At 48.2% G+C, this 17,336-nt stretch overlaps 2 protein-coding genes across 2 annotated transcripts in view; one reads left to right on the top strand and one right to left on the bottom strand.

Annotated features, from left to right (window-relative positions):
* LOC308677566 (ubiquitin-like protein NEDD8) overlaps nt 1-1,376 on the bottom strand; it is a 10,063-nt gene extending 8,687 nt beyond the window's left edge. The window contains exon 1 of the mRNA XM_081344094.1: nt 876-1,376. Coding sequence (XP_081200220.1) covers nt 876-893 — 18 coding nt within the window. The 5' untranslated portion in view covers nt 894-1,376. The remainder of the gene's footprint in view (nt 1-875) is intronic.
* Nucleotides 1,377-1,594: 218 nt separating this feature from the next.
* Nucleotides 1,595-17,308, top strand: LOC308677567 (GMP reductase 2-like). The gene is made up of 11 exons (XM_081344095.1): nt 1,595-1,764; nt 2,444-2,550; nt 2,786-4,009; nt 7,541-7,660; nt 9,033-9,116; nt 9,625-9,792; nt 11,325-11,406; nt 11,547-11,653; nt 12,323-12,365; nt 13,639-13,798; nt 15,459-17,308. The coding sequence occupies exons 3-11, from the start codon at nt 3,923-3,925 to the stop codon at nt 15,652-15,654; spliced, it is 1,047 nt and encodes a 348-aa protein (XP_081200221.1). The 5' UTR covers nt 1,595-1,764; nt 2,444-2,550; nt 2,786-3,922; the 3' UTR covers nt 15,655-17,308.
* The last annotated feature ends 28 nt before the right edge of the window (nt 17,309-17,336 follow it).

Below are 17,336 nucleotides of genomic sequence, written 5' to 3'. Positions count from 1 at the left end.
CTGGCTAAGGAATTCTGGGAGTTGGAGTCCACAAGTCACGAAAGGGCCAAGTTTGAAGGCCCCTGATATAGACTTTAAGAGGAGTGGACTTCAACTCCCAGAATTCCTCAGCCAGGCACGCTGGCTGAGGAATTCTGGGAGTCGGAGTCCACAAGTCATCAAAGGGTCAGGTTTGAAGACCCCTGATATAGACTTTAAGAGGAGTGGACTCCAACTCCCAGAATTCCTCAGCCAGGCATGCTGGCTGAGGAATTCTGGGAGTCGGAGTCCACAAGTCATCAAAGGGTCAGGTTTGAAGACCCCTGATATAGACTTTAAGAGGAGTGGACTCCAACTCCCAGAATTCCTCAGCCAGGCATGCTGGCTGAGGAATTCTGGGAGTCGGAGTCCACAAGTCATCAAAGGGTCAGGTTTGAAGACCCTTGATATAGACTTTAAGAGGAGTGGACTCCAACTCCCAGAATTCCTCAGGCAGGCACGCTGGCTGAGGAATTCTGGGAGTTGGAGTCCACAAGTCATCAAAGGCTCAGGTTTGAAGACCCCTGATCAAAGGGTCGCCTCAAATGAGCTGAGCTTTCATTGAGAAATATCTTGAAACGGGAAATATCCCTCGGGCTTCGACTGAAGGAGGCTACCACCCTTTTCGTGGGGATTGTGTTGACTGTGTCCCCCTAAGGCAGGCCGCCCTTCAGGGCAGGGCCGAAGGCGAAGAAGCAGCTCGGCCGGTTTGACTTCTGCCTGCTGCTGCTGCGGCCTCCCAGCCAATTCCCGCCGCCCATAATGCACCGCGGCCGGCGTTGCCCTAGGGATGCCGCCGTGCCTGGGCGCACCTGGAGGGGCCCTTCGGCTGCCTCCGCCGGAGCCTCTCGCCTCACCTTCACTTTGATCAGCATCGTGGCCGCTCGGCTCCGCTCGCTCGCCCGGGTGCCTCAGCGCCGCCCGACCTCCAACCTCGGAAGCGGAACTTGGCTTCGCAGAGAGCCTCCCGGGATGCTTTCCGGTCGCCTCTGACGTCACTTCCGGCTTCCCCTCCCTTTCAGTCAGCGAACTCCCAAGCAGGGGGGCGCGTGCTCCGTATCCTTTCCGCCGCTGTCGCGGTGCACTATGGGAGACGCTGTCTTTTTTTTTTCTTTTCCCTCACTAGAGTCGCCGTGACGAATGGAGCGGCTGACTCCGTTTCCCAGCACGCCCCGCGGTTCTGTCACGGCTCTTCTTTTCGAATAGGCTCCTTTCCAAAAAAAAGAGAGAGAGAGAGAGAGAGAGAGAGAGAGACAGAACCGCCGATATCGTGAAGGAAGGAGCTATAATTCTGTTCCTACATAATTATTTAAAGCTGACTTAAAGATAGTACCTGACAGTACCTTTGAACTGAAAAGAAAACTAACATGGCCGCTCGGAGAGAGAGAGTTATGACGCTTTGACCTCTGGGAGTTGTAGTTTTTCTTTTGTAGCAGGCCGATCCGCCTTTTCGTCTGCGCGTGACGTCATCCCGATTGAGCGCGCTCCCTTATGGGAGCTGTAGTTATAATTCTCGTGGGCTTAATGTAGACGGTTGGAGAGATAACTACGTTTCCCACAAGGCATTGCTCCGCTGTTGTTTTTTTTTTAAAAAACGAACGGCAGCCAGCCGCGAGGGGTTTAGCGGAGCCCTTGGAGGCCGAGAGGTGGTCGCAGTCGCCTATTTCGCCCACCTCCCCACCCCGGGTCGGTGAGCGCCAAAGACCGGAAGCTGGCGGAAAGCGAAAACGGGGAACCGGAAGTGGGGTTCGTGCGCTCCCCTATATGCTCCGCACCCTAAAATTGGACAATTGGGATGTGATGCAAGCTTTGAAATCCAAACTGGGCATCCTGGATTGGGGGTGCAAGGGTTTCCTTAATCTTGCAACTTGAAGATGGGTGGACTTCAATTCCCAGAATTCCCCAGCCAGCATCGCTGGCTGGGGAATTCTGGGAGTTGAAGTCCAACTCTCTTTCAAACGACCAAGGTTGGGTCAGGCTGGCTGGTTTAGGCTAATCTGTCATTCTCCAATCTCACGCTCTCCAGGTGGGCTAGCACTACAACTCCCATAGGCCACGCTGGCTGGGGTGCATGGGAGTCCCGCCGGATTGGAGAGGTAAAGTGCGAAGCCAAGGGCTTCCCTAGATGGAAGAGACAGACGCTCGAGAGTCTTAAGTGGTCCAAGCCCACTTAAAAGCTTCTCCGATTTGGGATGAAGCGATTGCGCCCCAGGGTGGAACTCTTAACATGGGCAGAGGAAGTCTTAGCATGATGGGCAGAGGACGTTTAAAAGAGCCCTAACTTGTAACTCTGTGCATTGAGGTAATGGCATTTTGGAGAGATTGGAGATTAGGAGGAGGGCTGATAAGGGATTTACGAGAGGGAGAGAGTCACCTGTGCTAAAGCTGAACTTTTGAAATTCAATTTGTGTGTGTGTGTGTTTAGAATGACGGGAACGCTCACAGGGAAGTCGAGGCTGATGGTGACACAGAGATCGTAAATCTTCATTGGCAGCAACCTTTGGCTCCGGAAAGCAACACAATTCACCCACAGTAAGAGAAATGAAAGGGTCACAAAGTTGACAGTGTAAGCTGAAAATTATCGTTAATTACCTTGGGCAATAAAGTCTTGCAACCCTATGGAAAATATCTATGGGGATTCTCGGCCATCCGGGGACATAGTTGTCCCAAAAGTGTGAAGGGATTTTAGTATGCTTACGATTTTATGATGCTTAAGCTTGACATTAGCAGTGATATTTTGTAATCCTTTTATATATAACTGTTCAAGGGCGAGCAGCTTTGCAAAGTGCCTTATGTTGGGAAATTATTTACATAAAAGCAATATACAGGAGATGGCTTACATGAAAAGAGCACGGTAAGGGGAGGGGAAAAAGTGATTACGGATGGAGCCTGGATTGCTGTGTATGAGTCATCATCTTGGAATTATTTTTCTGTACCCTTTTCGTTCCTGATACAAGGACCTGATCTTTTTGTTCTGGAAAGGTGTAAAAGGTGGAAGACATCTTTCCTGGTTGTTGCCTTCATTCCTCTACCAGCCACGAAGAGGCATATGGTCACCCCTCTCTGTTTTGATCAAAATAAAGTTGTAATTCTTTGCTGAAACCTCGGCTCAGGAGTTCCTTTTGGCTCTTTTAAATTCCTGAGTAAGGCTGGGACAATTGTGAGGCTAAGTGGAAAGCCTTACAACCGGGTTTTTTTTTTTAAAAAGGCAACTGGACTTTGTTTTTTCCTTGAAGACATTTCACATTTCATCCACACCATTTGGACTATTCAGGTATCCCTGAGGGCCCAAATAAACCTCCCAGTGGCTTTAAGAGCTCTCACAGAGAGTACTAATAACCAGATGACTGCAAAGAAATATAAATCCTTCTACCTCCGCCCTTCAGTCAGAACTGAAGAAGCTTCTTGGATGAGAAGCGACACATATTTCAGGAAAAGCAAAAGTCCAGTTGACTTTTGGAAAAACACACACCACATGTCTGAGTAGCTGCTCATAGTCTGCAACAATGGATTAGCGTATAAATTGAATAACTAAGCAATCTATATTCAATATGGCAGCTCTAAGCGCAAGACAGGAAAATGGATTGAAGAGAAGCACAACTTGTTGCATATGGGAAACAAAAACACCGCACAGCGTTTGCGTGCGTGAATGGATGTTTATTTGGAAGAGAGAAAAAAATATCAATGAGCGTTCTAAGAAAGCTTGTTTGTAAAATGTCTGCACTCTTAAGAGAATAAATATTTAGCTGGCAAGTCCTATTGAAAATTGTTTGCACTAGAGATCGTTTAACTTTAAGGTTTAGAGAAGAAAAAGGTTGGGATTTTGTCCCTGATTTTGTCTCACATTTTCGGGACTCTTGCTTTTTATTATTACTATTATTTTTTTAATTTACAGGAATCCAAAATGCCCCACGTAGATAATGACATTAAGCTGGATTTCAAGGACGTTCTTTTGAGACCAAAACGGAGTACGCTCAAATCCCGGAGTGAGGTAGAGGGACCTCGTTTATTTACAGATAAATAAATGTAAATCGTAATAAATAAATGTATCTATGGCTCTTAAATCAGAGAAAGGCATGTTTACATAGCGCGTGCCTCTTCCCAGAGGGGACTTGAGAATAAGGGTTTGCGAGGATGAAAGGTGAGTGTGCTAGCAAGGTAGAAAGGCAGAAGGAATGTGTGCGTTAAATGAGGCAACCTTGAAATCCTCGGTTCTCAACACAGGCGGGTCCTCGTCTTACAACACTTCATTTAGTGACCGAAGCAAAAAAGCAGAGGAGAGATTGTCAAGATTGGGGAGGGGGCTTAAAATATGCTTAAAATATCCTTCCCATTTTTTTCAAACCTTGTTATGTGCCGATAGTTCTCAATTTATATAGTGACCCCAGTTACGACGCCGTTGGAAAAAAGGGACATGACTTGTTTTTCACGCTTAACAACCGCTGCAGTCAAAATTCAAATCCTCGGGAAACTGATTCGTATTTATGACGATTGCAGCGTCCCCGGGGTCACGTGGTCCCCCTTTTGCCAACTTCTAACCAGCAAAGTCAAAGGGGGGGAAAGCTGGATTCACTTAACGACCGTGTTACCAACGTAAACAATGGCAGAGATTCACTTAACAAATGGGGCAAAGAAAGGTCATAAAATAGGGCAAAACTCACTTAGCAAATGTATCACTCAGCAGTATGAAACTACCTCTGTGCTTTAACAAAAACTGCTACGGCAATGCAGCTGCTAATGTTTCTGTTGATTGAGAGGACACAGGGAGTCCTTTGACTTGCGACCACAATGGAGCACAACATTTTCTATTGTCAATAATAAAGTTGGAAGGGACCTTGGAGGTCATCTAGTCCAACCCCCTGCTCAGGCAGGAAACCCTATATTATTTCAGACAAATGGCTGTCCAGTCTCTTCTTAAAAACGTCCAGTGTTGGAGCATTCACCGCTTCTGGAGGCAGGTGGTTCCACTGGTTAATTGTTCTATTTTTTTAATTTTTTTTTAATTTTAATTCCATTTATATCCCGTCCTTCTCCGAAGACTCAGGGCGGCTTACAAGCTTAGCAGTAGCCTTCATTCTATGTATATGCCTGCTTATTATTAGGGCTTTCGCCCCCCCCAAGCGGCATTATTACAAAGTCAGCTTATTGCCCCCAACAATCTGGGTCCTCATTTTACCTACCTCGGAAGGATGGAAGGCTGAGTCAACCTTGAGCCTGGTGGGACTCGAACCTGCACTAATTGCAGGCAGCAGGTGTTACTTAAGGAGGCATTAGCCCACTGCTCCACCAAGGCTCTTTTAAGTTGAAGTCCACGAGTCATAAAAGAGCCAAGGTTGCCTACCCCTGGTCTAGAGATATCCCATGGACATGTGTGTGTTGGTGTGTGTCTGTTGGCCACGTCCACATAAGAGAGGAAACTATTGTAGTTTCAAGCCACAAGAGAAAATGGCAGCAGGCCCTCCAATTTGATCTGATGGATCTTTCTGTTTTATCCTTCGTTCTAGGTTGCTTTTCTCCTTGATTAGTTTCCATTTGTTGCTTCTTGTCCTTCCTTCGGGTGCTTTGGAGAATAGCTTGACTGCCTCTTCTTTGGGGCAACCCCTGAGCTACAGGAAGACTGCTATAACGTGCCCCCTCATCCTGCTGTTCATTAAACTACTAGACCAGAGGTAGGCAACCTTGGCTCTTTTATGACTCGTGGACTTCAACTCCCAGAATTCCTGAGCCAGCATGGCTCAGCTTGGAAACCTCTCCCTTTCCCCTCAGCGTGGCTGGCTCAGGAATTCTGGGAGTTGAAGTCCACGAGTCATACAAGAGCCAAGGTTGCCTACTCCTAGACATACCCAATTCCAGCAACCGTTCTTCGTAGTTTTAGCCTCCAGCCCACTGATCCTCTTTGTTGCTCTTCTCTCCACTCTTTCCAGAGTCTCAACATCTTTTTTGCATCGTGGTGACCAAAGCTGGACGCCGTATTCCAGGTGTGGCCTTACCAAGGCCTTGTAAAGCGGTATTAACACTTCCTGTGATCTTGATTCTATCCCTCCGTTAATGCAGCCTAGCACCGTGTTGGCTTTTTTAGGCAGCTACAATGGGACATTTTGCCCCCAGCTTATGACCTTCCTTGCCTCCGTTGTTAAGAGAATCGCCGCACTTAGTCACATGATCGTTAAGTCAATCTGGATTCCCCCGTTGACTTTCCTGGTCAGAAGGTCGCCAAAGGGGACCACGTGATCCCGGGATACGGCAACCGGTCATAAGTATGAATCGGTGGCCCAGCGTCTGAATTTGGATCACGTGACGATGGGGATGCCGGAAAGGGCATCACTGTAAAAAAAAAACACGGTCCCAAGTCCCTTCTTTCAATGCCGTCGTAACTCTGAACCGTCACTAAGCAAGCTCTTGTAAGTGGACGGCTTCCTGTAGCTCTTTCTTGAGGATGGAACAGTAGGCGGGCGAAGAAGTAGAATAGAATAGAGCCGGAAGGGACCTTGGTGGTCTTCTAGTCCAGCCCCCCAGCTCAAGCAGGAGAACCCATACCATCTCAGACATGCGACTGTCTAGCCTCCTCTTAAAAATCTCCAGTGATGGAGCGCCCACGATTTCTGGTGGCCGGCTGTTCCACTGGCTAATCGTCCTCACTGTTAGGAAGTTTCTCCTTAATTCCAGGTTGCTTCTCTCTTTGGTCAGTTTCCAACCGTTGTTTCTTGTCCCGCCTTAAGGTCCTTTGGAAACTAGCTTGACACCTACCCCCCCGTCCCCTGGAACGTTACTATCATGTCTCCTGTAGTCCTTTTTTTTTCAGAATAACAAGAGTTGGAGCGGACCTTGGAGGTCTTGTAGTCCAGCCCCCTACTCAAGTAGGAGAACCTACGGTTGATTAGAATAGAAGCTTCATAATGAGGTGGAGGGTATTCGTAGGCATTTAATTGTTATCTTCTAAAACCATCAAGACGTGTCCTAATTTAAGGGTGATGAAAGAGAATATTCTGGGCCGAAGAGAAAAAAGAAGGAAAGCTACTAGGTGGGATATGGGACTATAGAAACTAATTGTTACTTATTGTTTGCAATTAATTCACTGTTTACCAAATATTGGTGGTGATATTTAGAAAAAAACCTCCAATAAAACATATTTTAAAAAGACAGACAGAAAGAAGGAAAGAAAGAAAGAAAGAGAGGAAGAGAAAGAAAGAAAGAAAGAAAGAAAGAAAGAAAGAAAGAAAGAAAGAAAGAAAGAAAGAAAGAAAGAAAGAAAGAAAGAAAGAAAGAAAGAAAGAAAGAAAGCCGGGCTCCACTCACTTAATCACCTCAATGGAAATTTCCGGTCTCTGAGGTGGTCATAAGTGAAGGACGACCGGTACAAAGCCCGTCGTAAGGCTGAGATATTTCTCCTCCTTACAGCCAGCATTAGGTGTGCCGGGTGATTGACAGGCTGTCCTTCCTGCTGGCTGGAGGCCGGGAGAATCCGCTTTTCAAGGGTTTGGGGGGAGTGATTCTTCTCTGCATTGGGTCCCCTTTCGTCTAGGTGGATCTCCTGAGGTCCTTCACCTTCCGTAACTCCAAGCAGACCTACCGGGGGATCCCCATCATCGCCGCCAACATGGATACGGTGGGCACCTTTGAGATGGCCAAGGTGTTGGGCAAGGTACGCCTCTGCAAAAACAAAAACAAAAACAAAGAACGCCAATTAGGCAGCGTTTGTCAACCTTGGGTAGTTTCAGACGGGTGGACGTCCAACTCCCAGAATCCCCCAGCCAGCATAGCTGGCTAGGGGATTCTGGGAGCAGAGTTCCCCCTGCCTGAAAAGTATCCAAGGTTGACAAAGGCATGAATTGGCTTGGACTGGTGGCTGCTGAGACTTCTGTCACTTGACCTCTTCTCCTTGATGGATCTTCTTAGAAACAAGGGAGGGAGACTCACGGATTGTCCAAGTGGGTTGTCACTAACTTCATCTGCAAGCTGCTCCTTCCTTCCTTCCTCCCTCCCTCCCTCCCTCTTTCAACCTTCTTTCTCTATCTCTTCCTTCCTTCCTTCCTTCCTTCCTTCCTTCCTTCCTTCCTTCCTTCCTTCCTTCCTTCCTTCCTTCCTTCCTTCCTTCCTTCCTTCCCTTCTCCCTCCCTCCCTCTTTCAACTTCTTTCTCTATCTTTTCCTTCCTTCCTTCTTTCCTCTTTCAACTTTCTCTATCTTTTCCTTCCTTCCTCCCTCCCTCCTTCAACTTCTTTCTCTCTTTTCCTTCCTTCTTTCTTCCCTCTTTCAACTTTATCTTTTCCTTCCTTCCTTCCTCCCTCTTTCAACTTTCTTCTTTCTCTATCTTTTCCTTCCTTCCTTCTTTCTTCCTTCTTTCAACTTTCTCTCTTTTCCTTCCTTCCTCCCTCTTTCAACTTCTTTCTCTATCTTTTCCTTCCTTCCTTCTTTCTTCCCTCTTTCAACTTTATCTTTTCCTTCCTTCCTTCCTCCCTCTTTCAACTTTCTTCTTTCTCTATCTTTTCCTTCCTCCTTCCTTCCTTCCCTTCTCCCTCCCTCCCTCTTTCAACTTCTTTCTCTATCTTTTCCTTCCTTCTTCTTTCCTCCTTCAACTTTCTCTATCTTTTCCTTCCTTCCTTCCTCCCTCTTTCAACTTCTCTATCTTTTCCTTCCTTCCTTCTTCTCTTTCAACTTTCTCTATCTTTTCCTGCCTCGCTCGTCCTCCCTTCTTCTTCCCTCCCTCTTTTCTTTCTTTCTTCTTTCTTTCTTTCTTTCTTTCTTTCTTTCTTTCTTTCTTTCTTTCTTTCTTTCTTTCTTTCTTTCTTTCTTTCTTTCTTTTCTCTTTTCTTTCTTCTCCATCACACCTTCCTCCTCCTATTTTCCCGACAACAACCGCCCTGTGAGGTGCCTTGGGCTGAGAGACAGGGACTGGTCCAATGTCACCCCGTTGGCTCTCCGTGCTAAGGCGGGACTTGAACTCAGAGCCTCCCGCTTTCTAGCCAAGTGCCTTAACCACTAGCTTTCTTCTTTCGACTTTGTCCCCTTCCCCCAGTTCTCTCTCTTCACAGCCATCCACAAACACTGCACGGTGGAGGACTGGAAGGAATTTGCCGCTCAGAATCCAGATTGTCTCCAGGTAGGCGTGCGATCTTGCCCTTCGCCTTCGCTTCCCCCTCTCGTCTCCACCCCACACCCTAGTCCTCCATTTGCGACTGATGGGTCGTTTAACGACCGTTCAAACCTGTGACCGGCTTCGGAAATGCTACTTAGGACCCCTCCTCAGAGTTACGACTGCCGGCCCCGCCTGCGCTTGGCCATGGGGCTCAAATGTATTTGACTGATCGATTTATAACTCGTGGTCCAATCTCCAAATTCCCAGTCACACTTGTCTGACTTTTATTCATTCATTCATGAATGGCATGACAATGTTTTCTGCTCCAGCAAGAGGCTAGACTAGAAGACCTCTGAGGTTCCTTCCACCTCTGTTATTCTGTTAACGTCTTGTTAATGGCTCTGCCTGACTTTTCAACTCAGTCCACTGTACTTGAGTGAGTAGTTTTCCTAGCTTTTTTTTTCCTCCTCCTCCTCCTCCTCCTCCTCCTCCTTTCGTGTTTACAAATTCCCTGCTCGCTGCCCGCCGTTAGAACGTGGCGGCCAGCACTGGCACTTCCGACCTGGAGCAGCTGGAGCAAGTCCTGGAGGCTGTGCCGCAGATCCGGTATATCTGTCTGGATGTGGCCAACGGTTACTCCGAACACTTCGTCCAGTTCTTGAGGGACTTGAGGAAGCGGTACCCGGATCACACCATCATGGTATGTGGACACCCCACGGTTCCGCTTGAGGCCGGCAGGGAAGATTTTAAGACTTCTTAAAAAGTATTTTTAAGTTTTCCCCTTTGCAGACTCGGCTGCGTGGTCTGTCGCTGCTTTTGGTCCTGAGTTGGCTATCGCTCTCTCTCTCTCTCATCTATCTATCTATCTATCTATCTATCTATCTATCTATCTATCTATCTATCTATCTATCTATCTATCTATCTACTCTATCTATCTATCTATCATCTTTCTCATCTATTATCTATCTCTGTCATCTCCCTATCTCTATCATTTATCTCTATATCATCTCTCTCTCTCTTATTATATCTCATTTCTCTCATCTCTCTCATCTCTCTCTCATCTCTCTATCTATATCTATATCATCTCTCTCATCTCTCATCTCTCTCTCAACTCCCTATCTCTATCTATCCTCTCTCTCTATCATCTTTCTCTGTGTCTATATCTATTTTTCTTTCTATCTATCCTGTCGTCTATCTATCTATCTATCTATCATCTATCTATCTATCTATCTATCTATCTATCTATCTATCTATCTATCTATCTATCTATCTATCATCATCTATCTATCTATCTATCTATCTATCTATCTATCTATCTATCTATCTACTCTCTCTTTCTATATCTATCTATCCATCTTTATCCTATTTTTATATCTATCTATCTCTATCATCTCTCTCATCTCTCATTATCTCTCTCATCTCCCTATCTCTATCCTCTCTATCATCTTTCTCTGTGTCTATATCTTTTTTCTTTCTATCTATCCTGTCATCCATCCGTCTATCATCTATCTATCTATCTATCTATCTATCTATCTATCTATCTATCTATCTATCTATCTACCATCTCTCTCTCCTCCCCTCTCCCTCGTCTTTATTTTTACAAATAAATCAAAGTGGCCGATATCTCCAACATGCTTTCCTTCTCTTTCTCCTAGAACAACAACCCTGTGAGGTGGGCTGGGGTGAAAGAGAGGGATTGGTCCAAAGCCACTTAGGCTTTCACACCTAAGGCATTAATAGAAGTTACAGCTTCTTGATGATTGCCCCACCCAGTCCGCTTTTGTGCCTGAGACAGGACTAGAATTCACTGCCTCCCAGTGATTAGCCCAAAATCATTCTAGCCAGTTTTTATGTGTAAGGTTGGACTAGAACTCACCGTCTCCTGGTGATTGCCCCAAAGTCACCCAGCCAGCTTTTGTGCCTGAGACAGGACTAGAATTCACCACCTCCTGGTGATTAGCCCAAAACCACCTAGCCAGCTCTTATGTGTAAGGTTGGACTAGAACTCCCCATCGCCTGGTGATTGGCCCAAAGTCAGCTTTCACGCCTAGGGCGGGATTAGAACTCTGTCTCCTGGTGATTGGTCCAAAGTCACCCAGTTGCCTTTCCTGGCTAAGGGGAGACTAGAACTCACCATCTCCAGGTCATTGGCCCAAAGTCACCTACCTGCTTTCATGTGGGTCTCACCCATTTCTTGCCCCTCTCTCTCTCTTTTTTTTTCTCTCTCCAAAGGCCGGGAACGTCGTAACGGGCGAAATGGTGGAGGAACTCATTTTGTCAGGCGCCGACATCATCAAAGTGGGGATCGGACCAGGTAATGTTGGATCCCAGCAGAAGTCGGCCTTCCGCTTATAACTGGGCGGAAAATTTCAAGCTAGGTTGCCCCCTCTAAAGAGTTGGGGGCCGTTAGATTCTTGCTAGGGATCTGCCTGGCTTAATCCTGGCTTGTTTCAGGCTCCGTTTGTACCACCCGGAAGAAGACCGGAGTGGGCTACCCTCAACTCAGCGCCGTCATGGAGTGTGCGGACGCTGCCCACGGTCTCGGGGGACACATCATCTCGGTGAGAAAGCGAAACCTTACGGTATTTCAGTTCTAGGAACAGCAATCTGTCGATCGAGGTCTCCAGTCTTGGCAACTTGAAGACCTGCGGACTTCAACTCCCAGAATTCCCCAGCCAGCCATGCCTGTTTTTTCCCCCCCTCCCCTCCTATCCCTTGAAGCGGGGAGATTGGAGAGGAAGGGATTATAAGAGAGTAAGCGGGGCCACGATGAGTATGCTGGCTGGAGAATTCTGGGAGTCGAAGTCCACAGTTCTTCAAGTTGCCAAGATTGGAGATCCGTAGTTGTTCCGGGAAGGGGAGAAGTTACCAGAGACTTTAGTAACGTTTTATAGGATAAAAGTGTTGGATAAAGGAAAAAACATGTTTATATTGGAATCAAGTTGCTTTCTTTGTCTTTTGACATGATTTTCACAGTTTCCTTCTCTGTTGCCATACCCAACAAGCCGGTTTAAGAATCCTTGTTGATCTGGGCAAACAGTATAATTCTCAGAAGTCCAGCGCAATCATTGCTTCTCTGTTTGGCTCATATTTATACTGCCCTTGAGGACTAGAATCTTGCTCTGCCTGTTTCTTTGCACGCCTTTGCAGGAATTGACGTCTGCTTAGGACGGAGGCCTGAAATAAAATACGGGCAGGCTGAGATTAACTTTCTGCTCTCTTTTCTGCAGGATGGAGGCTGCCATTGCCCAGGGGATGTGGCCAAAGCTTTCGGTAAAATCCCATTTTCCATATTCGGCCAGTTCGGTTTGTTGAGGTAGTGCTGGGGCGTTACAGGCAGTCCTCGACTTACGACAGCAATTGAGACTATGCTTTCTGCCGTTCAGCAGGGCAGTTTAAGCACGCCCAACTTTATGACCTTTTCTGCAGTTTTTAAGTGAGTCAGGCGGTCGTTCCTGCGCTCCTTTCGCCGCGATCTGAAAACATACTTGTTCGAGCAAGCCGGCCTGGCCTGAGGGGGGATTGGTGGGGTTTTTATCATTTTTATTGGGGTTTTTATTATGTATCAATTGTATTTTAATCGGGCATGCATTTAATTATTTTTTAATTTTTGTAAATTTCTGTGTTTTATTCTTGCCCTGTACACCGCCCTGAGTCCTTCGGGAGAAGGGCGGTATAGAAATGATAATAAATTAAATTAAATTAAAGTTAAGGGAATCCGGAATCCCCTATTGCTTGCCAGAAGCCACGCTCGGCAAACTGGTTCATATTTAGGATGGTTGCAGCGTCCCGGGGGGGGGGGGGGGAGTGTCACGTGATCCCTTCTTGGGACCTCCTGACGAGCAAAGTGAAGTGGAGGGAGCCAGATTCACTTAACAACCGTGTTACCAAATTAACTGCAGCGGTTCACTTAACAGTTGCGGCGAGAAAGGTTGTCAGACTCACCCTGTTTTCCCAAAAGTAAGGCCTTCACCAACAATAAGCCCTAGCTTGATTTTTTTGTGGGGGGGTGGGGTGGGCCTAATATAAGCCCTGCCCCCAAAATAAGCCCTAGTTTTGGGGTGAGGCACACACTTAACAATCAAGCTAGGGCAGGGATGGGGGTGTGGATCTGCCCTGCACCCACTTACCTGGTGGCCAGGCCTCTCCTCGCCAACCCACTTCTCCTTCTGAGGCCTCTGCTGCAGCCAGGCCTGCATTTCTCAGTCACGGGGCTTTCCGGAAGGCCTCTGCAGCCGAGAACCGAGCTATGAGTTCAATCCGTAGTTCGGTTCTGCAAGATCTCTGCAGCTGAGCACCAAGCTGTGGATCGAATCCATAGCTCGGTACTCGGCTGCTTAGGCCTTTGCGGAAAGGCCTGACTGCAAGACGCAGGCCCGAATACAGTTGCAGAACTTTGGCCCCAGAAAAAGTGGACCGGTTGGGTGGAGCTGTCAGTGCTGGAGGTGAGGTAAGACCTATCCTGAAAATAAGACCTGGTGCCTCTTCTCTTGTGCGGGAGAGCTGCTGCTGGCTCTGCCTGTATAATTTGAATTTTGCCCCACAGGCGCCGGGGCAGACTTTGTGATGGTGGGCGGCATGTTGGCTGGACACACCGAATCTGGGGGGGACCTGATTGAAAAGGAAGGCAAGAAATACAAGCTTTTTTACGGCATGAGCTCCGAGGTGTCTATGAAGAAATACGCCGGAGGAGTAGCGGACTATCGGTACGGAAGACGGAAGCGGTTAACGTTAATGGTTACGCTTTTTAAGACTTGCGGACTTCAACTCCCAGCATTCCCCAACTGGTATTACAGAGCCATAGGGCTGGAAGGGACCTTGGAGGTCTGCCATCGGAGGACTTCCCTGTAGCACCCCTCCCTCGACGATAGCAGGAAACGGTCCACGGGATCGTTGTGCCATTGGATTCCCATCCCTTCCGCCCCCATGGTGGATTTTCCCCTGGGAAGGATCCCTGCTTCTCTCCATCTACTACAGGAGGAGTAGGACAGTAGGATCCACTCCCAGGTGACGAAGAGATGGGTTTTCCAGGCAGTTCCCCTCTGCTTCATTTGGATTTTGGCACAGATCAGGGGGCTTAGACTAGATCGGGGGTCTGTAAACTCGGCCCCTTTAAGACTTCAACTCCCGGCATTCCCCAGCCAGCATCATAGAGTCATAGGGCTGGAAGGGACCTTGGAGGTCTGCCAGTGGAAGACTTCTCCTTTTAAGGTTTGCAAAAAAAACACACGAAAAACCTAAAATTCATAAAAAAAATCATTCCACAGTACAACCTGAATATGTGTGTGTATATGTGTGTGTGTATATATATATATATATACACACACATATGCATACACATATAAGGTAAAAGGTAAAGGTTCCCCCGCACATGTGTGCTAGTCGTTTCCGACTCTAGGGGCCGGTGCTCATCTCCGTTTCAAAGCCGAAGAGCCAGCGCTTGTCCGAGGACGTCTCCGTGGTCATGTGGCCGGCATGACTAGACGCCAAAGGCGCACGGAACGCTGTTACCTTCCCACTGGAGTGGTCCCTATTTTTCTACTTGCATTTTTACGTGCTTTCGAACTGCTAGGTTGGCAGAAGCTGGGACGAGTAACAGGCGCTCACTCTGTTACGTGGCACTCGGGATTCAACCCGCCAAACTGCCGACCTTCCGATCGACAAGCTCAGCGTCCTAACCCACTGAGCCACCACGTCCCTGCATACACATATACACACATACATATATGTATGTGTACATATGTATGTATATATATATATGTGTGCGTAACGTGTATGTGTATATATGTATGTATATATATACACAGACACAGCTAGCTGATCATAGAGTCTTAGGGCTAGAAGGGACCATGGAGGTCAGCCAGTGGAGGACCATCCTAGCTAGAAGGGACCATGGAGGTCAGCCAGTGGAGGACCATCCTACAATGCCCCTTTTCCTTTCCTTTCCAACTTTGCCAAAAAAAACCCACAACTAAATCAATCTAAAACTGGCGGGAAATCATTCCAGACGCCCCCGAGAAAGCAAAGCTTAAGAGAAAATAAATAAAAGAGTTCATAGAAAATATAAATGGGAAGGAGAAAGGGAGGGTTAACTTTCACCCAGGATCCCATTGGTAGCCTTAAACCAGGAGTCTCCAATCTCAGCCACTTAAGAGAGTTGTGGACTTCAGCTCCCAGAATTCCCCAGCCAGCCATGCTGGCTGGGGAATTCTGGGGGCTGAAGTCCACAAGTTTTCCAGTGGCCAAATTTGCAGACCCCTGCCCTCACAGAGAGCACAATCATAGAGCCACAGGGCTGGAAGAGACCCCGGAGGTCCGCCGGGAGAAGGCCTTCCTTGCAACACCCCCTCTCTCTTCCCCCCGCAGGGCCTCGGAGGGCAAAGTGGTGGAGGTGCCCTTCAAGGGGGACGTGGAGCACACCGTGAGGGACATCCTGGGCGGGATCCGCTCCACCTGCACCTACGTGGGCGCCGCCAAGCTGAAGGAGCTCAGCCGACGGACCACCTTCATCCGGGTCACCCAGCAAGTGAACCCCATCTTTGGCGGGGAGGATCAGCTTTGAGGGGGCCCTGCTCCCTCCCCATCCGGGCTGCTGGGGAAAGAAATCAAAGCTCTCGGCTAATCCCCAAACGCCAAGCCAGGCAGGATAGCTCTTTCCTTTAGAAACACGCGGATTCCTGCGTGGTGGTGAAGCCAGGGCTGCTGCTGCTGCTGCTTCTGGTTCCGAGGGGAGCCACCAACCTCAGTTTCTCACCCTTTTCCATTCCGTGGAAGACACTCCCTGCCAGCAGCACTGGTGACGTTCCCTAGTTGGGTCATGAAACGCCAGCAAGAAAGCCACCAAGCTCAGAGAACACACAATCCTCCTCCTTTTCCTCTCCACATACCACACTCCCTTCTGGCACCAATGATATTATCTAATTGGGTCTGCCAGAAAACAACCAAGCTCAGAGAACACCAAGGACCCCACAGTCCTCCTCCTCAAACCTCCCCCCTTTTTAGCTCTGATGGCATTACCTACCTGGGTCATGAAAGGTCTTTAAGAAAACTACCAAGCTCAGAAAGCACCAAAGATCCCACAGTCCTCCTCCTCTTCCTCCTCCTCCATGCAAAACCAGCTCCCCTCCTACACTGATGTTTTCTAGTTGGGTCATGAAACGTCTGCAAGAAAGCAACCCAGCTCAGAGAGCACCGAGGATACCACATTCCTCCTCCTGTCTTTCCCTCTTACTCTTCCTCCTCCCACGCTCCCTTCTAGCACTGATGATGTTCCCTAGTTGGGCCATGAAATGCCTGCAAGAAAGCCACCAAGCTCAGAGGGCACCAAGGACCCCACAGTTCTCCTCTTCCTCCTACCGTCTTCCCTGACTCTTCCTCTTCTCCGCAAAACCCCCCTCCCTTCTAGCACTGATATGTTACCTGCTTAGGTCAGAACGCCTGCAAGAAAGCCACCAAGCTCAGAGAACTCCAAGGACCCCACAGTCCTCCTCTTGCCTTTCCCTCCTCCCACACTCCCTTCTAGCACTGATAATATTCCCTAGTTGGGTCACGAAACATCTGCAAGAAAGCAACCCAGCTTAGAGAGCACCAAGGATCCCACACTCCTCCTCCTGTCTTTTCCTCTTCCTCCTACCACACTCCCTTCTAGCGCTGATGATGTTCCCTAGTTGGGTCCTGAAACGTCAGCAAGAAAACCCCCAAGCTTAAAGACCACCAAGGACCCATCAGTCCTCCCCTCACCCTTCTAGTCCTGATGATGTTCCCTCGTTGGGTCACGAAACATCTGCAAGAAAGCAACCCAGCTCAGAGAGCACCAAGGACCCCACAGTTCTCCTCCTCCTCCTCCGCAAACACTACTGCCTTTGTAGCACTGATGACATTCCCTAGTTGGGTCATGCAACGTCTGCAAGGAAACTGCCAAGCTCAGAGAGCACCAAGGACCCCACAGTCGTCGTCGTCCTCCTCCTCCTCCTGTCTCCACAATCCCCCTTCCCTTCTAGCACTGATGACGTTCCCTAGTTGGGTCATGAAACGTCTGCCAGAAAACCACCCAACTCAGAGAGCACCAAGGACCCCCACAGTCCTCCTCCTCCTCCCTTCTTTCACTGATGTTCCCTAGTTGGGTCCTGAAACGTCAGCAAGAAAACCCCCAAGCTCAGAGACCACCAAGGACCCATCAGTCCTCCCCTCACCCTCCTAGTCCTGATGATGTTCCCTTGTTGGGTCACGAAACATCCACAAGGA

The sequence above is a fragment of the Vipera berus genome, assembly GCF_964194415.1.
Source record: "Vipera berus genome assembly, chromosome: Z".
Lineage (NCBI taxonomy): Eukaryota > Metazoa > Chordata > Lepidosauria > Squamata > Viperidae > Vipera > Vipera berus.
The sequence above is the reverse complement of the archived record's forward strand: the minus strand, read 5'-3'. Positions and strand labels throughout refer to the sequence as shown.

Excerpts from the sequence above, each read along its gene's own strand:
- LOC308677567 (XM_081344095.1), top strand. The coding sequence starts at position 3,923 with ATGCCCCACGTAGATAATGACATTAAGCTGGATTTCAAGGACGTTCTT. Across the intron at positions 9,117-9,624 it reads AGAATCCAGATTGTCTCCAG|AACGTGGCGGCCAGCACTGG; the intron begins GTAGGCGTGCGA and ends GCCCGCCGTTAG. Across the intron at positions 11,654-12,322 it reads TCGGGGGACACATCATCTCG|GATGGAGGCTGCCATTGCCC; the intron begins GTGAGAAAGCGA and ends TCTTTTCTGCAG.